This window comes from Cydia strobilella, chromosome 16, assembly GCF_947568885.1.
Source record: "Cydia strobilella chromosome 16, ilCydStro3.1, whole genome shotgun sequence".
Lineage (NCBI taxonomy): Eukaryota > Metazoa > Arthropoda > Insecta > Lepidoptera > Tortricidae > Cydia > Cydia strobilella.
The window spans coordinates 9,901,762-9,927,413 of NC_086056.1; the positions used below are offsets into that span (position 1 = coordinate 9,901,762).

The window sequence follows — 25,652 nt, forward strand, 5'->3', positions numbered from 1 at the left end:
CAAACATAGACAAAGAGAATCATACTATATTTGTCTTACACTAGTACTAGCACCCAAAAGAAAAGGATGAGTATAGTTTTTTTTGTTCTTATTTACTAACAATTTGGTTTGACCAACTATATATATTAAATTCTAACTTTCATGTCACAACGTTGTCACATTTTGTTGACAGTCTGAGGTCTGAGTCTGACAGTTGTTTCAGTTGTTTTGTTTGACAGTATACATATTACTTTTAGATTTACTGTGTTTCTGATGGTTACTGGTGTTTACATATGAATCATGCTTTTATTATATTTCATTGCTGTTTCCAAATAAACGAAGGACCACAATTCTAAATAGTTAGAATCAAATCTTAACTTGATTAATTTTAATTAACTATTACATGGTTTTGAGTGCCTGCTGGTTGTTGTCGCTTAATCGGGACAAATAACCAACAAGATTCACTGATAAATAAAAAGGTTAACTTTAAAAGTTTAACATGATACAATCAGTTAAATACACTCCTTCCTGTGTGATAAATTTCACGTTTCGGAACTCTGTAAGACTGCGACATAAATTAAATAAAGCTAAAGACGAAAAACCACCTCCGAAAGTTGCCCAAGATGTTATGAACTACATTGAAAATACACCTGATTATGCTAGTATTAAAAATCAGATACCGAAGTTTCTTTTAAGGAAATACAAAGCTCCTGAGAGTATGTACCTTATAAATGAAGGTACTGCCAAAGAAATTGTCCATGCTGTAAAGAAAAACCTTATAATACACTCTCCAATAGTTGAAGTTAATCCAGGATTGGGAATTTTGAGTAAGGAATTACTACAGTGTCAAAAAAGTCATCTTTACATGTATGAAATGTCTAGTCATTTTTCTCAATATCTAAAAGTAAGCATCATTATTGTTTTTTTATTTATTTATTCATAAGCCATATTGATGTTAGGCAATACAGTGAGAATCAATACAATTTTACCCAGTACACACTTGAATTTTTATACTAAAATATTTAGAAAGAACACATAATACAGCCATTTTTTAAAACCTAAATATACAAACATTTACAGGAGTTACAATCAAATTATCCTGGACGAGTGAAATTTAAAATAGCAGACTTTTTTGGGATGTGGAAGCTTGCATTTCAAGATAAGATGGACCAAGGGAACAGAATTCAAGAGTTATTGGGCGACTTGACAACTGATGATCCTGGTATATTTTCCTTGTTCAATTTTATTAATTGTAACTGGATTTAATACTTTCTCAAGAGAATTCAGTCTCAAAACCCAACACTGACACCCAATACTACATACATTGGAACTGCCTGAAATATTTTCAAGTTAAAACATTATATTTAATTCTAATAAGTAATGTTTAAAAATAGATAACTACTGAAACATAACTGTGACCTGTGGGCTTGTGGTCACCTATATTTATAAGTGGCTAACCATCTGTAATGTCAAAGATAGATATAACTCCGTAATAGATGGATACAGTCTAAGGAAAAAACGTGCCGCGAAAATCAAGAAAATTTGACTTTCGATCAGAGGGCGCTACCTGCTTTGGCCTACTGTCGTATAGATGGCGTTGACGGTTTCGTTTGTTATTTAACAATTTTTACGCATATCATTAAAAGAACATGGGTCAAAATCATAAAAATAATTAATGCAAATAAAAAAAATCATTTATCCATATTTAAATACATTTTATTGTATTTTTATAAATCTTAATTTTTAGTTTTAAAGAGTGTCGATAGATGGCAGTGAATTTTCTGTGGTTACAAAATTTACTATGACAGTACCGCTCTAGTAAAAGTTACTCTATGGTAATGTTAAATATCCTTGCTCCTATGTAATTACCAAAGATAGATATAACTCCGTAATAGATGGATACAGTCTAAGGAAAAAACGTGCCTCGAAAATCAAGAAAATTTGATTCTCGTTCAGAGGGCGCTACTAGCTTTGGCTTACTGTCGTATAGATGGCGTTGACGGTTTCGTTTGTTATTTAACAATTTTAACGCATATCAGTGAAAGAACATGGGTCAAAATCATAAAAATAATTAATGCAAATAAAAAAAAATCATTTATCCATATTTAAATACATTTTATCGTATTTTTATAAATATTTATTTTTAGTTTTAAAGTGTGTCGACAGATGGCAGTGAATTTACTGGGGTTACAAAATTTACTATGACAGTACCGCTTTAGTATAAGTTACTCTATGGTAATTACTTATTGTGTAGATGTATTATCCGTTGGTGATCCTTAAATAAATAAAATAAATAAATAAATAACTTTATGTCAACATGATTATTATTATTAGAAAATGGAACTGGAACGAGACCTTTGTACACATTTTGTTTGTATTTATAATGTCTCAAGTACAACCTGTACTGTAAGTCCAATAAACAAAACTACATAACATGACAATGACTTAACTATGTTACATCATTTATCTTCCAGATAGAGTGGTTACAATAGTAGGATCAATGCCTGGCCTGTCTTTTGTGAAACATTTAATAAACACCATAGTGTTTCACAACACTACTAGCCATCTAGGCAGACCAGATCTGTTCATCACTATGCCTGGACATCACTATGAAGTAAGTTAATATTTTTTTTTTAGTTTTATACTAAAATGTTTTCAACCCCAAAATAAAGTTAGGTACAGTCAAGGGCATAAATATATATACTTTCCCAGTTTCAAAAATATCTGTACGCTCATACACCTTAGACAATAAAGTCATGTTCACATATTGAGCCATTTGTATGGTTCGATATTTTTGCCTTCAACTGTACCTAGTTGATTGACATGCATATTTCTGTAACATCCCAAATCCAAAACAAATTATTATATTGATTTATTATTGTTTTGTGTGAAAGGTGACTAGTTAAGTCTTTAGCGACGTTTAGACTAGCAAGAACTTGCATGCAATTTAAGTTACATTGCCGACTACTAAAGTAAACTGTATTCAAAAGGTTGATCAGATACCGCAATGTAACGTAAATTACATGCAAGTTCTTGCTAGTCTAAACCTCGCTTTTGATCACCGAGATAGTTACTCATTATTTAACTATGATTAAAACTATTTTAACAGACTAGACCTGTAGACCTATTCAGCAGTTATGTATTATGTAAAATTCATTTTAATCAACAAGCCTATACTTGTTGATTAAAATTAAAATTGTTTAATTTACATAATTATTTTTTTTTCCAGTTCCTCACGGACAATGAGATACAGAATAGAAAACATATGGCAGTACCAACTCTGTTTCAGCTTCTATTTGATTTCAAAGTACTTGCAAATGTACCAAAAGTGCATTTCTTACCATGGACACATCCCACAACCAACAAGAGGGTGACGCTGGTAAATATTAAGATTATTAAAAATAAATATTAATTTATGACACCATGGGTAATCATTCTGTCAAATAAGCTGTGCTGTAGCTATCGTCAGCTGCTGTTCTGCTTAACGCTCAGCAGCGGTAGGTGCTGATACGTCGTCATACAAACTTGAAAAAAAGGCGCCTGCTGTTTTTGTTGCCGCGACGTTGCACATCGTAAGCAAAAGTGCCAATCAAGCACAGGGTTTTAAATTATCGGTTTTTTCTCTTCTATTCCCTTGTCCTTACATTTTTAAAGTATGTACATATATTTTGCAGATGGATGAACATCGCTTGTACTTGGTGAATATTTCCCAAAAACAAGAGCTGCCAGTTCCACCTGAGTATTTGCCCCTGCTATGGTATTTCTTCAAGCCTCACATGTTTTCCAAGTCCACAAGGGTGATTCCAATGTTAGAGTAAGTATGTTTATTACTGTATACAATTTAAATTATACAGCTCGATAACGAATGCAGAGATCCAGCGACCGCCAAAGCAAGAGTGATTAGGCTATTACTGAATTGGCGAGCTATATCTTAGGCTCTGTCTTCACTTTCCATCAGGTGTGACAAGGGTCAATCGCCGGTCAGCTTACAATTTAAAAAAAAACCCCACGCAGATGAAGATAGTAAATTAAGTCAGTCTGTGCACCCAAGTTTGTGCGTTATAATGGGATTCCGCTTTGCTTTGATTGCTTTTTTTTATTCATCTGCGACCCGACGGTCCTACTACTATGATACGCAGCACTTCAGCGCTTCTCGTTTACAATACGTCTATAGACGTAGATACGGAGAGCGGTATTGTGCTCTCCGTCATCAAAGCAGCTTGATGGTAGTGGTAGTACAATAATATCATATTGCTACCGAAGTTACGTAGGTACCTATTATGCGGAATTTCATCCCAATCGGAAACTGTAAAGTGGTCCAGTCAGACAGAAACAGATAAAAGTAAATAAACGCTTGTAAAACTAAATCAAAATCTATGTGTTCTCATCTCTCTCGCTTGTCCGTAATCTCGTAACGGATTCGTGGTGGTGCAACACATACTGCTCGCCCTTTGAGTTGGTCACAGGCGCCTAGCTTTTCAAAGACAACATATACTAGAGTATTTGGGAAGGTTACCGCCGTGGCCAGGGGGTCTAGCGGCCAGGACAGGACGTTAGCCGCGTAAGCTGAAAACGCCCTCGTTCAATTCCGGCCTCGGCGACTTGGTCGCTTTTTCTTTAGTATGTGACGTCTAAGCTATTTCAGTTTACAAAGTTATATGTTTGCAGACAATGGATACCTGGTTGCGGTGTGTGGCTGATCACGGGGCAGGACCCGCCGGACTCGGACCGGCGGCTGGCGCCGGGCGCCGGCGACGCGCCGCTGCCGCACATGACGATATTCACCGAGTTTGGGGACCTCAACCTAAAGCAGAAGATTACCGTGTTTAAAAAGTACGTTTTTACATCTTAAACTAAGTTTTTCTTTGTCATGTGGATGCATATGGCTTTTTATACTCTAAGAAACCTCATTTCATTATTTACTGTACCCTCATATCTACATTCCAAGTTAAAACTGATTTTCCAATGCACACTTATGCGAAACCGCGTCCGCAATGACAGTCAACATTTAAAACCCCAAGGTCGTTTTGATTTATTTATTATAAAAGAAAAAGGTCGGTATACATGGCGGGGCAAAAATGAAATATATGGCGCGTTTTGGTAGGTACATGATTATTGATTATTAAAATTATAATTACATTAATTAATAATTACCCCCCTTTGCGTTGCGCCGTCGAATAAAAATGTATCAGTTATGTGTATTTATTATTGCTTTCAGAGAGTTTATTTCGATATTTTTATTGCTTCAGATTAATATCATGGCCGGAATTCGAGCAATGTCCATTCCGGGTATCCATGGAGAACAATCTACCAAAGTTCGTGACCGCAGTTGAAGACGACGAGAAAACTAGTATAGGCTCGCCTATAGACGACATTGAAAGTTCCGATACCGAAAACGAGACCTGATTGAATTTAAGCTAGTTGTACCTAACATGCCTGTAATCTTGTTATAATTATTATAGTCTAGTCGACCAAAAATGACGCTTTCCACGAGGAATTTCGTACATCGACCCGACCCGCCTGTTCCTATCTTTATCGCACACGGGTAATAATTTTGCCGTCCCGCCCATGATGCCGGATGTCAATGACACTTCGCGAGCGGGATAGCTATATAATTATGTGCGATAGAGAGAGATAGAAACAGGCAGGTCAATGTACGAAACTCAATTTTCACTATTTTGGGTTTAAGGGGCTATCCGAAATTTTCATCGTTTCATTTCAAGTTTTGAATCGTATCTCCTACTTTTGCACTAGATATAGAATAATAAGACAAACGGCTATCAGTTCTTCAATCTTTTATCTCCATTCTTGTCTACCGGGTTTTGAAAGAAATGAATACTTGTTTGATTTTTTTAAACATTGTCTGAAAAAACACTTATTTCGTATCTCAATTGCTGTGAAAGATCTTACATGTACGAAATCAACATATTTGGGTTCGTCTTAGACGTCTCTAAAAATGTGTCTAAGGTTTTAATTTTAAACTAATTAACACAAAAGTTATGGCCAGAAAACCAGTTTTTTGGCCTAAAATTATCAACTTTTATGCCAAATATCTCAAAATAATGAACTTTGAAGTAAATATGGGATACTATATTGCTAAAAGCCGTTGCTCTTATTATGATAAGCTACAAAAAACATCAGAAAACTACGGAATTCAGATCGAAGGTCATTGGGGCATGGGATCCCCTTAACAGTTTTCAGTCGTGTTTTTGATTGTAGTAAAGGTGTTAAGTATAAAACAAAGTCGTGCCCCCGAGTTTAACAACTGAACTAGATGGCGCTATATGTTTACCGCAAAATTTACGAACCGTACAGCGCCATCTACATTATCTGTCAAAATCGAAGCACGAAATTGTCTAATACCATCGCTCGAAAAGATGGCGCCATACCTTTGGCCCATACTCGTGTAGATGGCGACACCTTTGATGTTTAACACATATCAGTTAAAGAACAAGGATCAAAGTTAAATGGCGTTCTAAAAGATTTAATCCTGTGTCGAAAGATGGCAGTAAATTTACTGACTACAAAATTTACTTTGACAATACGCCTCTATTCTAAATTCTCTTTGCTAATAGACTTAACTCAACTTATACATTCAATTAATGTTTGGTTGCCACCACAGGTTCTTAACTACGAACTATAATTGTAACTTGCAGATTTAAAAAATGGAGCCCATTGGTCACCCCTATGTCCTAGGCAATAGAGTTCATTGTCTATTATTTAGTTATTGACGGTCGCCACAAAATATTCAGTTATTCACAGGATTTGATTTGTCGAGGTAAATAAAAATATAAGTAAGTTCCACTTTTTTAAATGTGTATAAATCTAATACTATTTTATACGTGCCTAATTATTTTCAAATAAATAAAACACCAAAAAGGATATAAGTGTTTATCTCTTCTATTAACAATACATATTTACATTTTAACAATATTAGATCATTATACATAATACATTACTGAACATTGCTGTCTGGTGTTAGTTTCTTATTATTGTATACATAAACATAAAACTTGCACTCGATAGAAAAAAAGGTGCCCAGAAAATACAACAATAGAGATGGCGAAACAACCTGTTCAAATTAACGTTCTCAGTTGCATGTAGGCCGCCGGCAGCCCTTTATAGCATGTAGTCGAATAATGGTCCCTATAACATCCATATAACCATTCTGGTCGCAGAAAGTAGTAACTAAATATCAATTATATTCTTTATTCAAATAGGCCTAGCAACAAGCACTTCTAAATTGTCAAGTTTTAAATATTACCTTAATCTAAATATCAGAGCAATTTATTGATGCAGTTATTATTATTCTTAAAAACATTAAATTATAATAAATGTCAAACTTAATAATAAGAATTTACAAAAGGATCGTCAAATACCAAAATTGTATAAAAGAACACTAGTCTAGAAACTTTCTAGAATAAAAATCTAAATGTCAAAAAATACGGATTACCTAATATAGGTATTCATTGAATTATCAATTTCATCATTATAAACACGATAATAAATAATTAATTATTTTCAATCACAATCCCACGGTGTTTCATCATTCATGTAGTCTTGATATGTGCTATAATAGGCTTTAGAGATAAGTTTACGTTTCCCATATTTTTTAAATTTATTAACAGATAATTCAGTGATGATATTTGGAATTTTATTATAAAATCTTACACGGTTACCCATGAATGATTTTTTAATTTTATGGAGCCGAGTGAAGGGTACTGCAAGCTTATGCTTATTTCTAGCATTAATGTTATGTATGTCAGTTTTTCTTAAAACTGGCAATGTTTTTATCAGATGTGTCGTAACAATTACTACACTTTGCGACTGTGTACAGTTTTGGTTACTTAGTGTGGTAACAGTGTGCACACAATGCGACCAGAATTGTTTCAGTAACTAAGTGTGGTCGCCATGTGTACACTTTTCGGTCATAAAGGGTCGAAACCTTTTTTTAACTTTGCGTTCAGTTTGTGACCAAATCTATACACAGTGTGTCGTAACCGTTACTGAACTGTTTCAAAACATTGTGACCGAAAAAAACTGGTAATAATGGGTGCACCACGGCGACCACACGTTAAAACTAAAACGTGTCTGCGTCGACTCTTCCCCATTTCTGGTAACGGTGTCGTAACGGCGACGACACTGCGACTGGAATTGTGACCGGAAAAAAACGGTGTCTACTCATTTGCGTCGTAACGGCGACCGAAAATAGTTGTATGGGCAGTTCATTTTTACATGGAGTAGCTGTCACGTAAAATGTTTGTAGGCATTTTTAGGAAGTTTAGCACATTCATTTATTTATAAATGAAACATTTAAGGCCCACTTGCGCCATCCCACTTAATAAATTTGATCGTGACGTCACATGCTAGTGTTTCATATAAATTCCATAGTAGTAAAATCGTTTTGGTAGGAACTGATTTGACTAGTAGTCAAATACCCTATGGTGCAAGTGGCGCTAAGTAATAAATTAAAATACGGTAAAAACATATTCCTTCAATTATTTTTAGGGTTCCGTACCCAAAGGGTAAAAACGGGACCCTATTACTAAGACTCCGTTGTCCGTCTGTCTGTCACCAGGCTGTATCTCATGAACCGTGATAGCTAGACAGTTGAAATTTTCACAAATGATGTATTTCTGTTGCCGCTACAACAACAAATATACTAAAAAGTACGCAACCCTCGGTGGGCGAGTCCGACTCGCACTTGGCCGGTTTTTTTTTTAATTAAGCCCAATTAAGAGACTTGAAGGAACTGTCATAGGGACCATTATTCGACGCGAGAGGTATATAGTTCGTTTTTTTAGCATTAGAAAAAAGGTAAACAATCTTGACTTGTGTTTTTATTGAAAAATATTGAAAAACGATTTTTGAAATATTAAAAAAAATAGTTTATATTATTTATGAAAGCAAAAGAATGTATATGATTTATAATTGTAACATATTTGCTGACTTATTTTTCAAAAGTTATTTTTAATAAAAAGACACGTCAAGATCGCTTACCTTCTTTCTAATGCTGTGGTTTGTGGAGAGAGTGTACGTAGGCAGAGAACAGAGAATAAATACCCTGTGAAAATAGCTGTCTCACTAGATGCAGTTCTCACAGCGTCACAATAACGCAGCGTACTGCGTAGGCGAACAACGCGCGAACGCGAAGCGAAGCGATGCGGCGCGAGGTGAATCAATCCTTTGATACATATAGAAGTGTCCTACGCGGGCGATTTCGTTGCGAACGCGAACGCCGTGGGCCCGCCGCGCCGCTTCGCTTCGCGTTCGCGAGTTGTTCGCTTACGTAAGACCATAGATAGATATAACTCCGTAATAGATGGATACAGTCTAAGGAAAAAACGTGCCTCGAAAATCAAGAAAATTTGATTCTCGATCAGAGGGCGCTACTAGCTTTGGCCTACTGTCGTATAGATGGCGTTGACGGTTTCGTTTGTTATTTAACAATTTTAACACATCAGTGAAAGAACATGGGTCAAAATCATAAAAATAATTAATGCAAATAAAAAATTTTTTTATCCATATTTAAATACATTTTATCGTATTTTTATAAATCTGCATTTTTAGTTTTAAAGTGTGTCGATAGATGGCAGTGAATTTACTGCGGTTACAAAATTTACTATGACAGTACCGCTCTAGTATAAGTTACTCTATGGTAAGACGCAGCGTAATCAAAGTAGGTACTAAGTAGATATAACCAAAGAGGATATAATAAGATAGAGCGGTACTGTGATAGCAAAGATAGATATAACTCCGTAATAGATGGATAGTCTAAGGAAAAAACGCCTCGAAAATCAAGAAAATTTGATTCTCGTTCAGAGGGCGCTACTAGTTTTGGCCTACAGTCGTATAGATGGCGTTGACGGTTTCGTTTGTTATTTAACAATTTTAACGCATATCAGTGAAAGAACATGGGTCAAAATCATAAAAATAATTAATGCAAATAAAAAAAATCATTTATCTGTATTTAAATACATTCTATCGTATTTTTATAAATCTTCATTTTTAGTTTTAAAGTGTGTCGACAGATGGCAGTGAATTTTCTGGGGTTACAAAATTTACTATGACAGTACCGCTCTAATGGTCATAGTAAATTTTGTAACCCCAGTAAATTCACTGCCATCTATCGACACACCTTTAAACTAAAGATTTATAAAAATATGATAAAATGTATTTAAATATAAATGATAATTTTTATTTGCATTAATTATTTTTATGATTTTGACCCATGTTCTTTCACTGTCACACATCTTAAAATTGTTAAATAACAAACGAAACCGTCAAAATCAAATTTTCTTGATTTTCGAGGCACGTTTTTTCCTTAGACTATATCCATCTATTACGGAGTTATATCTATCTTTGATATAACTAACGTATAAGTCTATTTTGTCTAAATTTACTTTGAATGGACGCTGTAATAATGCCATCTAGAGAAACTGCTACTTTGCATATAATTTTTTTTTCTTGCACATTATAATGGAAGATAATGGATACCTTCTCTTTGATAATGTAGAGCATAAACTGTAGTCATACTCCCAAGCACTTAGGCATCCCTTTGATATTAGGTATGTACCTAATTATGTCATAAACAGTCGCACACTGATACTGATATTGATAAATTGCTGTACGCAATTGATATTGGCCATAGACTCGTATCAAAACATCAGACTTTGTCATGGAACATTCATGACTTTTACCTGAACAATTCTGAAAGTACTAATACAGGGCGGTCGCCTAAAAACCAAAGATAAATAGGTAAGTATATCTAGCACTGGTAGACCATTTCAAGATTTCATTGAATCCTCATTTCATTTTTGTTCATATGTTTTATATTGTTTAGTCATTATCAATCATCATGATCAACAGTATGATTGCTTGAATTACCTGACGATGAACTACCTAATGAAACTGTTGTAAAAGACTATTAAAATTTGTAAAAGGCAGTAGGATACCTACACAAGAAAAGAACACATTTGGAACATTCTGCCAAGCGATACCTTTACCTAACCCTTAATGGTAGCTGCACGCCGACTGTGCAGCTACCATTGAGGGTTAATTGTAACTACACAATGCCACCTACTTTTAACTTTTGTCTTAAGAGTCCCCGGCGAGCTCTTCCGAATTTCACCTTCCCATACAAACGGAGTTTCGTTCTCATATTAAAACTACGTGTTGGATTGTAATGAAACTTTGCACTTACAATGACATGAGATATATCTAGGTCTGTAATTAGTTTATATAGCTCTAGTATATAAAACAAACGAAATAGAGCAAAAACAAGTTTTGTCTTCTGATTCTTCTGAATCTGAATCTACATAAACTAATTACATACCTAGATATACCTTATCCTATTGAAGTACAAAGTTTCAGAGCAATCTAGCTAGTCGTTTTAAAATAAGAGCTTAACTATGTTTGTATGGAGAACCGAGCTTGCCGGGGACTTAGTTTTTTTAAGCAATAAACTTGTTTTCGCAGATACCTAGGTAAGTTGATAAATGTTAATTTGTCATAAATCGAATACTGTTAAGGAGATCATATAAAAAATCAAGTACAGGAAGCTCAAAGAAACTCAAAAGTTAAGGGCGAGTAGGTCCTCTAGCGGGAACCATTAGGAATGTTAGCTGCGTTTCAAAGTGTCACTGCACTTATTGACGCCGAAACTGCTCGGCTTGAGCCTACTACTAATAGAACATTTAATGGCTGGCGTCCACTAGACTCGCCGAGGCGAATCGAATCGAATCGCAATAATTCGCCTCCTATATTTTCTATGCAACTACGTCCATTGACAAAGGACCGCGGCGCGCCGATTCGAATCTACCGCGCGCATTGCTCGTCAGGCGAATTTCTGCGGCTACGCGTTTCGATTTCGACTCGACTCGGCGGCGGCGCGCCTCAGTGGACGCGGGGTAGCGGATGAGTGATGACGGGTGGTTTCGTTTTTGAGTTTAGGTAGCATTTCATCGTCCGAACTATCCATCATCGACAACTGTACAAGCACGACCTCAGCACAGGCGCCCGTGACTTCGACTCGCTTCGATTCGTCTGTGATGAACGCACAAGGAAAAAATGCGACTCGACTCAACGTGGCTCGATTCGACGCGATTCTACTAAATGGACGCCAGCCTTAATACCTACAAAAGTGGGGACGCTAGGCACGAATAATTTCGTACATTTACCCGCCCGTTCCTATCTCTATGGCACTCGCGTATTTATAGTTTGTCAAAGGACTGTCTCATTTCAAACATAGACAGAGAGAATCATACTATCTTTGTCTTACACTAGTACTAGCACCCAAAAGAAAAGGATGAGTATAGTTTTTTTTGTTCTTATTTAGTGACAATTTAGTTTGACCAACTATATGTATATTGCTGTCCCACGCCCATGACTATATTTGTAATCTTTAATTTATTTTTCAATATGTATGACTAGACTGACATATAAGACTGTAATAGGGTATTTGATTGTATTTAAAATAAATTATTTTACCTACACCATGCATGAAATAAACCACCAAAAGATTAATAGATAAGTCTACGTTTCTCTTAGCAGTTAACAGCAGAAGCAGTTATTTTTAGACACAATTTTAAAATCCGTATAAAACTATAAAGAGCAGGTAATTGGATTGTGACGTCACATGCTAGTGTTTCCAAGGGCCTCACGATCTTTGATACAGAAAAATAGTCTTATTGCGATTCCTATAAGAGGAAAGAGAAAATAGTGCCATGCTTTGTCCTTATCACGGACCGGGTGGCATCATAGGTAGGAGGCGATGGCGAAATACCGAAATCTATAAGAGTGAAAGAGAAAAAATCCTATGCTGCCCAAATTTTATATGAATATTTTTTCTCTTACCCCCGGTCGCTCGGTGGCGCCTCTATATAACTACTTGTATATACTATGCCTATGTAGTGTTTCATATAAATTCCATAGTAGCAAAATCGTTTTGTTTGACAGTTCAAAAGAAAAAAACTTATTTGACTAGTAGTCAAATACCCTATTGTTTTATTGCCGTTCACTGCTGTAATTATTATTTTATTTTATTATTTTTTATATTTTGGTTTAAGTTAAATGCATGTTATTTATTAAATTTTAATTCATTTTAGTAGCTTGTAAGTTAAATATCACTATATTAGATAAGCACAAAGCAAATTCTACTCAACACTGAGAACTCGGTTTATGACTCTGGATACAGGCATTATCAGTTGTTTAAACCGTTTAAACTGTCTGTCTGCATTACAAATAATAATAATAATCATCAAAGCTCTTCAAACGGCATCTACGTGTTGGATCTATATCCCCACGCACGCCTTATAAATGACCGGGCTTAACAACCCCAGCGTTTGCAACAAATAATAAAAATAATATTTCCGACATGATTGTAAAATTGTTATGGAATAAATTATCTTATCTTATCATGATGTCGGCGGTCAATGACACTGTGCGAGTGGGACAGCAATATAATTATGCGCGTGCGACAGAGATAGGAACAGGCGGGTTAATGTACAAAATGATTCGTCCTTAGAGTCCTTACTTTACCTACTACGATCTATTCTGTTCTATATTATTTATTCTCTACTACCGTTTCGTTCGAGTCTTAGTGAAGCGAGTTACATTATTATCTTTTACTTTACGCTTTATATTACGGTTTTACTATATGGAATGGTCACAACTCACAAGCTTTTTTTAGCTGGCTTAAACGTGTTCGGCGTCAATAAATGCGTTAACCAGGGATCGAAAACCGGTATTTTTTGCATGGGAACGAAAACGGTATTTTTTCGTTCTTTGCTAATTATTTCATTTCTAATTGGGCAATCTAATAATGCGATGTCGTTACCTAAAAACACAACTGAGACCTACATTTCGAGTACAAAATATTTCTAAATATATGTTTATTTCGATGTTTTTGGAAAAAACCGGTTCCGATCCCTGGCGTTAACACTGTTTCCCTGCTGCAGCTAAACGGGCGCTAAAACGCGGTAAGGAGGTATACAGTGCAGTTGCAATCTACCTAAAGTTTACATGTGAGAAGTAAGTACTTCCTTTAGCCGGATTTAGGGGAGGGCAACAGCCCCGGGGCCCCCACAATAAAGACTACGGAAAATAATTTGGGGCTTTGTTGCCCCGAGCCCTCCAGACCTCTAAATCCGGCCCTGCTTCCTTTCCATATCATAAATTATTACTTATATTATACATTAGTATTACTAAAGTCAAAGGCTATTATTTATAACAATATATATTTGAAAGTAGGGCAGAGAAATTTTAATTTTTTAACATATAAAATTGAAACATTAAAGGTACATAGAGTTAGACCAAGAAAAGTTTGCAACGATTTTATAGCACACGCAGTGTAAGTGTTATGTATAAGTCATAATTTTACAGAAGTTTGACGTTTAAAATAACACTTGTACTGTGTGTGCTATCAAAATCGTTGCAGACTTTTCTTAGTCTAACTCTAGGTAGATACTCCAACTCATTAAATTGGCATTTGATTCAATAAATCAAATTTAGATTTACTTATTATTACAAAGAAATTACTTATTTGTTGGATGCGTTTGTTGTGATGCTTTAGGAACGAATAACTACCAATTTACATTATTAACAATAAGTGACACAAATGAAATTTTAATTATTGCTGCGCACAATGAAATTAAATAAGAATTGATCAATAAATATAATCTACTTAATTAACTACAGTAGGCTAAAATACACAAACTACATATTAATATAATCACAATTTTATTAATTTGCGATATAAATTAATTCACATCGCTTCCAAATTGGACGGGAACATATTATGACTATAATAAAATAAATAAAGTTATTCAAATTATATTATTATAACACATCATTAATTTCTAAATAAGTGATGCTTGCAGGATTACGTAAGCCGAACAAACTATATTTGTGACGTTTTCAACTAAAAGGTACCACATTGTCGTTTGTCGATAAGGTTGATTTCAAATTAGGGCCAAGCTCTAGGCTAGGGCCATTTGCACCATTCATCACTCACCCGGGGTTAACCGGTTAAACCTGGAATTACCATGGTTACCAGCACAATTGGACACTGGGTTAACGGTTAACCCCGGGTTAGTGGGATGGTGCAAGTGGCCCTTAACGAAATAGCGCCTTATTGTCAACCGACAATAAGTACCCTTTTGGTTGAAAACGGCACATTTATTTAGCCATGTCAGTAAAATAATGGTATGAAACTGCGCTAGCTGCAGTTAATCAACCAATCAATCAATTAGGTACCTATGTGTTGTAGATACGAGTAGGTATGTGTTGTTTTGAATAGATTTGAAACTTAAACTGACTAGCGCTTTCCTCGCGAAGTGTATTGGAGCATTGTAATGACGTAAGTGCCAACCGTTTTAAGTTTCCTTTTTATACGGAACAACAACTAGAGAACAACAAGACAAGAACTAGATAATATATAACTTTTCATAAGCCCGCATATGTATTTCAATCTGTTTCTAAAAAACCCGACGTAACGTAAAACGGGTGGAAAGTCTTCACGACATTTGACCTAAACAGGCAATGAAGAAGAACCCTCTTTTGCACTTGATTGGTCACGTAATAGCCTATTTTGTTTGCGCTTGCCTTTTTTAAATAACTGTTTAAAATAAAATTACAATATGAAGAGCAAAATTAAAAAATACTCACACGAAAAGCGCCCTCTTCAGCCAGGCGCTGGGTAAAAATAATTGTATATACTGTATGAAACACCACCACCCTATTTACAAATATTTAAGTACAGTTAAGTAAGTAGCGAGTTAATTCTGTGCCGTTATAAGTTTTGAAAGTGTCTGTCGTTATAAGAACTGTGGTTGCTTGATTTAGGTGTTATGTAATGCGTAAGTGGTATCTCATGTGCCTGGTTATTCTGTTTGGTTGGTTTTGTAGATTTCTGAATACTCAAGTTCGTGTGCACGTTTAAACTTATCGTGTTTAATCCGTTCTGGGGTTTTACCGAAGGGCTTGACACAAAATCGGTCCATTCGTCGTCATCGGCGAACGTAGCGGTTTTCTTTAGTAATGACTGTTGTGGTTTAGGTTTGCTGGAAACGAATTCGCCCCATATGTCATCTTCGGGTGGCTGGGTTTGTGCTGGCGCCTTGTGACTGTGCACGGGAGAGGCGCCTTTGCTGTTGCCACTGACGCTCAAGTCACTTTTCAGCGAATTCAGTGTTTCTACTGGGTTAAATCTTGATAGATCTTGTAAGTTAATTCCAGGGTTCGGCCAGTTGATTTGCGAGAAACTCTCTAATGATAAAGGTTGCAAAATTTGTGCAGAGTTCTGTGGAGTCTGTGACGAACTCATTGTCGGTTGCAACACCGCGCTCAGAGGCGGCGCGAGGGAAGGCGCCGGGGCTTTTGCAACTGTTTCTTTCACTTTCGGTATACTTATTGCTACATTATTCTGATGCACAAAAGATTCGCTATAATTTAAAATATTGTTTGATTGGGTAAATGATATGGGGTCAGACTTTGTTTCAATTTTTGGAAATACAAAATCTAATTCTGGCTCTTGTGTTGATACAACTTGTGTAATATTTTGACTGAAGTTCGCTGCTACAAAATTACTAAAGTTGCTAACAGGTGGTGCCAGAGTTGGCTCATTGGATGGAAGTGCCGATTGGAATGTATCAAAATCATCGTCAAAGGAATCGTTAATCTTACTAGGTGGCTCAATACTTTTAATACTATTGTCGTTCACGACACTAGCGTCGTCTATTTGAGGAGTCTTCTCGGAGTCTATACTGGGAGTTTTAGTTTCTTGGGCATCATTATTCCAAGTGGTGCTGGAGGCAAATTCCGTAAAATCATCAAAAGTTTCCTTTACTTCTCCAGGCGAAGGCCAGTTTAATGTAGGCATGATGGGTTCTATTTTTATAGGCTGCAGTAAGCCAATTGAATATGGACTTGGTTGGAGCTGGTTCGCATTTGTTGGCGGTTCAACACCATCCAAAGATGATCCTGTAGTCGCTGGTTTCACTGCTAAAGCACCTTTAAAAGAACCTTTGAAATCTTGGAAATCAGAGTAATCTGTGTCATCTATAACTTTAGCATCAATTGGAGCTTCAGATTTCTCCTCGGTGGGGTTTTTATCAGTCTCCATAGAAGATTGCGACAAAAATGAGGGCCCACTGTAGTGAATTGTTTTTGATCGAGGTGTCTCAGAGTCGGTGGGAGTGAAGATGTGAGTATCAGGCAGGTTGATTTGACGTATTGGTTGAACATCGAGAGTGCTCGAGTATATTTTGTCGGATTTCGTTGATAGATCCGTGTCGAATACGTCTAAGTCTGTCGGCCTCTTCGGTGCAGCGACGTCAGTCTCCTTGTTGCAAGCTGAAATATATAATAAAATAAATAAGAAAGACGCTTGTACGGTAGGCCACAAGATACAATAGTTTATATAGGTTTTCGCGGGCTTGGTTTCCGCAACTCGACGTCATATATTGCGTATAAGAATAAGGTTCATGTTCGGCGTAATCCGTTTATAGTGACAATAAACAGCATAAGAATGTCAAGTTCAAACTTGCTTGACCTCACTAATACCGATTCTTACGGTGAAATCACTGAAACCATACTAAGTTCTAATACTAAGTTACTTGTTGTGTCATTTTATAAATTTGGGTTATTAAACCATTATAATAATATAAATATAGGTAATCAAAAAAACTTTTATTTCTAATCCACCTATCCAGGAAGGCTTAGAAGGATTCAGTTAAGGGTGCATTTAGGTAATTCCAAATCACCTCTGAACGTCGGGCAATTCCAAAAGTCGCTCATAATAACGTCATATCCAGGAAATGCCTACTCTTGAGATTTGAGCCTGAACCATAGGTGCATAGTGGATTGCTTTGATATACGGGCATACCAGTTTTTTACCATTATATGCCTAGAACGGAACTTCAAATCAAGTATGACCTGTTTAGCCTTAGTCCATTCTTTTTTTCAGATTAGTGATTTTGTAGCCTCAAAAGTAGTGGTAACTTTTTTCCTCCAAAATAAAATCCGAGTAACTGTGCACTGAATTATACTGTCGTTTACATTTTATTGTACCGCAATATTAGATGTCATAGGAACCCTTTGGGAAAAAACCACTACTTTTGAGGTTAAAAAAAATCTAATATTAAAAAAACGGGGCGGGGTATAGCTAGGATTAACGTTGTGTGTCACTTACCGTGCGACAGCAACTCTGATATCTTGAGGGTGGAATGGTTGTGGGCCATTTGGTCTAGGGTGGCCATGAGGTGTTCTAAATCTAGGAGTAGGGCTTCGGCATATGTGACTAGGGTAAAGGGCAAGCAGAGTACCAGGTGATTGTTAGTCCATGTGCAAGACATGCAAAAGAATTTACAGTGATTTAAATAAGCTTATTGTATTAGCAGTCTAGTACATAGTGGTTGTTATTATTTGCTCGTTTGTAGGTATTAAAGAGAATTTAGATATCATTGTGTGTTTTTGTGCAATATTTATGATTGTAGCATTTATAGAGCTAACACTTCAAGGTAAAAATATGTCTTGTTATCAACTTTTGTTTTATACCTTTTTTACAGGTTTTGATCTAATGAAATTGTTAGAATATTATCAACTAGTACAAAAATATTACTCTAAGTTAGTAATTTTGCCAAAATGAATAAAAGGCAAAGCAACAAGGTTTTTATAATAATAATAATCTAATGTTAACTTTCATAGAGCTTACATGTGAATCAAATAGCTAATATTTTTAGTAATAATTTAATCTTACAGCAAAATTGGTAATGCTTTTGAAACAACAACATCATATTAGTGCCCTGAAGTTTCCATGTTTCCGCCTTTCTTGAGTCACACACTCACACATTTTCTATCGTAATCGTTGTTAGTTGGACAAGTGAGTTAATGTACATTGTTATTGCAAGTGTTCATGTGAAACTATACCTATATGTATAGCATGTACTCACATTCTTGGCCATCAGCTGTGAAAGGGTCAGACCACGTTCCTGATGGCTTGAGATGCTTCTCAGTCGGTTCTGAGGTGGTCTGGCCTGACAGTGTGGCTTGCTTCTGGGGTTGTAGTGGGGCAACACTCAAGTTAGCCGCATATTTAGGCATGTTGTAGCTCCACTTCGGACCAAATAACTGGAATGGATACAATTTTTTTTAACTGTTTGTGAAATAATATGGTATGAGCTAATGCTCATTTGCAATGGATTGAAATTCAGCTATCACACCTGAACGACGGAAAATCGCCTTAGAAATTGAATAAACCATGTTTAAAAATATGTGATAAATTAAAAAAAACTTACAATGTTTCTTGAATCTATACATAAAGCCTTCAAAAGAGTTTTCTGTCCTATTGAACTGTTCCAGTTGACTATATATGGCTGCCGCACATCAGTCTCCAGCAGGTGGCCCCAAGTCTCGCACAGCATCCCTTCAAGTTTACCGTCGAACACTATCTCAGGCTCCGGTATTTCCTCTTCAAATATAGAATTCAATATCTTACATATGTTCTCAAGTGATTGACTTTCACTTTCTGTTGATTGGAAATCTAATACCCTTGTTAGTGGATCCTGTATGTCATTTTCATTGTCCTTAGTTTCCTGTACAGATGATTTAAAACCATCAAAGTCTCCAAAGTCATCATCATCCTGAACAATATTTTGCTGTAATGATGGTCCATCAGGTACACTTCTCGCTACTTGTGTTTTAAACTCATCAAAGGTTGGGGGTTCCGTTTTTTCTGTATTGTCAAAATGAGCTTCAAATGCCCCAAAATCGGAACTTTGAGGCATTTGACTCTGGTCTGTTGAATCAGTTTGATTGCTTTCCCATGGATTTTCACAAGCATCTACAATAGATGTGATTGTTGATGGTTTGATATTTGATGCAGTGTGGAAGTCATTAAAATCTCCAAATTCATCATCAGTTTCATTGTTCACTTCTGTTAATACTTCTTGAAATCTTTCAGGAGCTTGTAGAGTTTCAACCTGATCATTCATATTAAAACTAGGATCAGTTTCTGTTTCATTTTTAATATCTATATAATCAGTGACATTTTCATCATCCATTTTCAGGTCATCTATTGAATTAGGAGGATCATCAATATCATCTAAGCTTGGAAGGGTACTTGTAATCTCATCTAAAGGTAAAGTCTCATGGAGATTGCTAGCAATAATACTGGTTACATCTGGAATGTTGGGTGATTTCTCTTTATCAGAGCTCTCACTCTTGTCAATATCTGCATTACTATCATACAGTTCATTTTTGACAACAGAATTTAAAGACTCTTCTTCAACGGTTAAATTTAAGTCCTCTACATTTAGTTCTTCCTCATTGTTTATCTTTTTGTTGGTCTGTGTGTCTTCATAACTTAAATTGTCTACTGTTTTTAGCCCTTCCTCGTGGTTTTCATTGTTCATACTATCAATTTCAGTTTCATTATGTAATTTTACTTCAATTTCCTGTTTTCGTTCATCATTTAGTTTGTTTTCTGTGTTAGTATTTGTCCAGTTCAATGTGTCATTGTCACAAGCATTTTTAAGTGTTTCACTGCTGTCTCCATTATTTATATATTGTGTAGGTTCACTCAATGGTGTATTTACTGATATGGCAGATTGGAAATGATTATAAGTAGAAAAACTACCATAGTCATAGTCATCCTCTTGAGACACTAAAAAATAAAAACATACTCCTTACATAAACAGGAAACAGAATTAAATAAATTGACTTGCACAGGTGTGCTTGATAGTCATATTTATATGATTTCTGACAGAATATGAGGAAATAAGACACGTAACAATGAACTCGACCTGTCTGTACGATGTACCTAACTAGGTGGAGCTTTATTACATTGGGCTTTGTTTAAGCGTGGTATTTTCAGAGAACTGGAAAGAACTTACGATTATATTGTAAATCAAAGTCCTCGGGGTCTTTGTCGTCATCGCACTGATCAGGTGGAGGAGGAGTACTGCAAACAAGCGGAGGAATCGACATTGTCTTATATTCTAACGTCGCTGTGTCACTGTACCAACGGGTTCTTCATGTAACCGAGTTCAATTTTAGTAAATACATAAATAATTTGATAACCACTACATAACACTGGACACAATTAACAATATTTAACGTAACGAGGCCAGCTGTTGTTAATTGACAAAATTTTGCTACGACGATTCACGATTGTATTTAGTATTGAACTGACAGTATTACTGTCAAGTCAAATAAAATACCTATACCAGCGTTCAGAACATCTTTTATAGATTTTTGAAACTATTATAAATTATAAATTCCCTTAACTTTATACAGGAAATAAACAATTTGAAGCGAGAATTGCATTAATTAAAAAACTATTTTTACTGATTTTAAAGTGTATAAAAACGATGATATAGTTGGTCAAGCAAATCTTGTCAGTAAATAGAAACAAAAAAAACTACACTCTTCCCCTTCTTCTGAGCGCCAGCACCAGTGCAAGACGAAGACAGTATGACTCTCTCCGTCTACGCCAGAAATGAGACAGTCCCTTGACAAACTATAAAATTAAAGTTTGTCAAAGGACTGTCTCATTTCAAACATAGACAGAGAGAATCATACTATCTTTGTCTTACACTAGTACTAGCGCCCAAAAGTAAAGGATGAGTATAATTTTCCTGGTTGTTACTGACTGACAAATTGGTTTAACCAACTATATCACAGTCCGTGTCACAAATTTTTTCGAACGAAATACAAGTTTTGAAAAAAAAACCAATAGTCACAATTACTAAACGAGTTTTGCTGTTTGCTGTTGGCCCGGTCCGGACGGATTGCTCGGACTGCCTATTTTCGTTTTATCTCGGCTTTATAATTATTATCATAAATGATTATTTCTATTTGATACTTAAATATCAATAATTCGGAGGAGATAATCATCGTTCAGTCAGGACTTAGATTTTTAGGTACGTATTTAACAGTTTCTCCTAAGGTTTTTTGTTGAATGAAAGATGATTTTTATAAGATATTTATGGAAATTTATGTAGTGCTTGAACTTCAGAAGTAGAGTAGACAGTCAAGACAGTGCAATGCTTTTGGTAAATAGCAGCAAGGACTGTTGGAAATAAAATAATTGTGTTGGGCGAAAGTACTGTCAATAACCTTTGACATGTGTCATTCCATTCATTGCTTACGTGTCAGCTCATACCTTCATTTTGTGGAGTTGTGTTCGTGATTTTTTAAATTACAGCACAGTTTCTTTTTCGTGTTGGAGCTCGTCTTATAAGAAACCTATTACATCTAAAATAGGATTAAATAGGTCCGTGCATAATGTTTTAGTTATCGTAAGTCGAATCATTGAATTGTGCGGTAACTGCGATATTAACTAGCAAGCCGTATATTTTGCATATATCAAGAATACTCAGCCCGTTTGCCTAGCATTGAGTAACTCTCTTTAGATATAACAACCTAGTTCAGCTGCTACAACATGTCACTTATGATAAGTGTGAAATATCTTTACAATAATGTTCTCGTCATCAGTTTTACAAGTGCCGATTCGTCGCGTGCCGGTTATTAGCTAATACCTCTGTAAAAATTGTAAAACAAGATAACTTGTAGTATTACTAAAGAAGTACATTTTTTTTACTTGCATTCATCTATTATTTTTAATACTGTAAATAGGCTCTTAAATTATCAGAATCTATTTACAAAATTTGTTTAAAATAACTTCTTTTAGCCTATGCATTTTTTTGGACAAATACTGGAAAAGAGAAACTGTTTATTTCTATTTAAGGGTAGCGGCACATTAGTCAGAACCCAGTTACAATCTCTAAGTGAATTCCCATTTGTCCTCACCGCATGTGATCCTCGCCATACATAAGGCGGGAAGAAATGAGAATGACTTATATGAAAATTCCTATTCCCATCTGTGCTAGGCGGGGAAAAAATGGGAATATACCCAAAGACAAGCATTGATCAAATATGTGAGAGATAACATTTTGGTGTTATTATAGGTACATGCAGCAGATCCCATGGAGCTGCAGGCATTGTTAGTGCTATGTGGTGTGGGGGTGGTGGTAGTGGCCGTGCTGCTGCTGATGGGGCTGTTCTCAGCCTCGGGCACCAGCTACGAGGAGGCCATTGCCCAGCAGCGCCGGGCCACCACTGAGCTGCTGGCTCTGGCTGAAAACAAGAACAAACCCAAGAAAAGCAACAAGAAAGCCATTAAAAAGGTAAAATCTTTTATTATGTTAACTTTTCATATTTAATTTATTTTAATGTTATATTCCATTGCATGCATATACATGTATGATTGGGCCTTATTACTTTGGAAATTTATTATTTGTATCTCCTTGGATTTCACGGGCCTATAAATCCCGGTCTTTTGATAGGCTTGCATGGGGATATAGATCCAACGAAACCTAATGATTCTCCATATAATTTTTAGCAGATTATCGATTCGCAGACAACGATTCGCCGAACATCTGTTCGCAGAGTGATTTATTTGCAGATGTAACTTTTGGTCGACTAATGTTACGCAGACTCTTGGTTTGCATACTGTTCAGTTCACTTCTGTGTAAATTAGCAGAACTATTATTGGACGATTTTCATTTGGCAGAGTAATCTCTTCGTTTGAGCAATGTTTAGTCGAATAACGTTTCACATTTTATACATCGTTATTTTCGAAATAAAAACTTCTTACAAAAAAAAAGTCTTCAAAAAGGATGAAATAAAATATAATCCTTTTTTAAGTATATGCGTTGAGTATATGTATAAAAAGTAAGTTACGAAGATGTTAGCGAATATGTAGTGCTAAACTCGTAAGGCTACAGTTGCACTACATCAAATTGGTGGTTTTCGGGAGGAAATGCTTTAGTTACTTTAGAAAACAACGAAATCACTATACACATGCCTTTAAAATTTGAGTTCCCTCAATTCCTCAAGGTTCCCAAGTTCCCATCATCAGATCAGAACATTCAGAACCAGATTAATATGGGACCACCTTGAAGGTACCTCCTTTCAAACAGAAACAAAAAAAACCAAATCAAACCACGGGTCTCGGAGTAATCGGTGAACATAAAGCCTGACCAGTAGTATATGATCATTGTCAAGAGGGCTTTGTTCATTATCATGTATAAGGTGACGGTTCAGTATAGTATGAAAAAATTAGTTCCAGTGAAATTCCGCAAGATGGCGCGTGATCGTGGTCAGGCTTTACTTAAAAACCGGACAAGTGCGAGTCGGACTCGCCCACCGAGGGTTCCGTACTTTTTGGTATTTGTTATTATAGCGGCAACAGAAATACATCATCTGTAAAATTTTCAACCGTCTTGCTATCACGGTTGATGAGATACAGCCTGGTGACAGACAGACAGACGGACAGAGAAGTTAGTAATAGGGTCCCGTTTTTACCCTTTGGGTACGGAACCCTAAAAAATAACATAGCCACAACCGAATTTTTAACCTAAACCAATTTTTAACCTAACTATGAACAAAAGCATAGTACCTATATAGGTATAGGTTAAATTAAAACCTATACAATATAGGTTTTAATGTTATGGTTACTTCTGTTAGTGAACATAAGTAGACAATTAAATGTATCAAAACCATCTTTATCAGACTCAAACTAAAAGTTATTGTGTAGGTTAGTCATGTCCTAGTCTAGCCATGAATAAGAGAGAAGTTCTGCATATCAATATTAATGCCAAATGAACATTCGACCTATTGTGTTTCGACCAATGGTTTCTCGGGTAATTATGACAGTTTCCAAATGATTATTCGACGAAAAGTAAATATGCGTATCAATTGCTCTGCTTATTGACTACTCTTGCAAACGACTATTATGCGTAATAAGATTCTGCCAATCGTTACTCGGCCAAAGAACCCGTCGGCGAATCGTTGTCGGCGAAACAAAAATCGGCGAGTTTTTTTTCGGCATATCAATAGGGCACCAGATCCAACACGTAGAGGCCCCTTGGACAGCTTTAATGTCATGTAGAATGCCTGCTGGAACCCATTCACAGGCGCAACAATAGACACCCATGAACCGGTGAAACTTATTATTATTAAGAATCACATTCTTGTTTTGCTTCAATGATATTTAGTTATTTTCCTTCTGCTACTAGCAGGATAATTTAACTTAATTGAACAAATATGTCTGCAATAATATTGAAATAAAATAAAAATATTATTTAGTGGAGATTTATTTGAATAGAAAAATCTTTGATTTTATAGTTAAAAATGTAAATAAAACTACCAAATTAATGAAAAAGCAATCATGGAAATCTGTTCAGACTAAGAAAGCAGCATTGTAGGACAATAAACTAATTACAATATCAGCATTTCAATTAATCATTCTAACTCTGAATCAGAATCTTATTAGACATGGTATTAAATTATCTATCTTATTTTAAATGTTAATTTCCCTGCAGCTAGCACGGAAGGAGAAGAATAAGGAAAATGCTGTGACTACTGGCAGTGAGGTGGACAGTGAGGCTCCAGCCGAGAGTGGTGTGGATGAAGACACTGTGCCTCCGGCTAAGCCTCATGTTGAGTTCTGTCCCCCGGTTGTTGTAGACGTTCCTAGGGATACTCTACCCAATGTGAAGGTATGTTTCACTAATACTTAAGTACTATCAAGTACATTTGGGTATCACCACAGTATTATGGGGCTGGGTGCTTTATAGAGTGATTTATAATAGTACATTATGATACAAGTG

The 25,652-nt window shown here is 35.8% G+C and overlaps 3 protein-coding genes across 4 annotated transcripts in view; 2 read left to right on the forward strand and 1 right to left on the reverse strand.

The window, feature by feature from the left end:
• Positions 1–218: 218 nt before the first annotated feature.
• On the forward strand, positions 219–6,866 carry LOC134748310 (dimethyladenosine transferase 2, mitochondrial). The gene is made up of 7 exons (XM_063683065.1): positions 219–883; positions 1,060–1,201; positions 2,454–2,593; positions 3,209–3,358; positions 3,654–3,793; positions 4,648–4,812; positions 5,229–6,866. The coding sequence occupies exons 1-7, from the start codon at positions 479–481 to the stop codon at positions 5,383–5,385; spliced, it is 1,299 nt and encodes a 432-aa protein (XP_063539135.1). The 5' UTR covers positions 219–478; the 3' UTR covers positions 5,386–6,866.
• Positions 6,867–15,089: 8,223 nt separating this feature from the next.
• LOC134748410 (uncharacterized) lies at positions 15,090–21,148 on the reverse strand. 2 transcript variants are annotated; one of them, XM_063683193.1, is made up of 5 exons: positions 20,871–21,148; positions 19,275–20,641; positions 18,930–19,107; positions 18,170–18,277; positions 15,090–17,331 (listed from the first exon to the last, which is right to left on the reverse strand). In XM_063683193.1, exons 1-5 carry the CDS (start codon positions 20,962–20,964, stop codon positions 15,770–15,772), a joined length of 3,309 nt encoding a protein of 1,102 aa, XP_063539263.1. In that variant the 5' UTR covers positions 20,965–21,148; the 3' UTR covers positions 15,090–15,769. The 2 variants fall into 2 exon arrangements, with proteins under 2 accessions (XP_063539263.1, XP_063539264.1); XM_063683194.1 differs by lacking the exon at positions 18,170–18,277 and having other exon boundaries at positions 15,124–17,331.
• A 593-nt stretch (positions 21,149–21,741) lies between these two features.
• The window catches only part of LOC134748331 (ribosome-binding protein 1), a 32,867-nt gene continuing 28,956 nt past the window's right edge, over positions 21,742–25,652 (forward strand). The window contains exons 1-3 of the mRNA XM_063683098.1: positions 21,742–21,899; positions 22,947–23,165; positions 25,365–25,541. Of these exons, the coding sequence (XP_063539168.1) occupies positions 22,965–23,165; positions 25,365–25,541 (378 nt within the window). The 5' untranslated portion in view covers positions 21,742–21,899; positions 22,947–22,964. The remainder of the gene's footprint in view (positions 21,900–22,946; positions 23,166–25,364; positions 25,542–25,652) is intronic.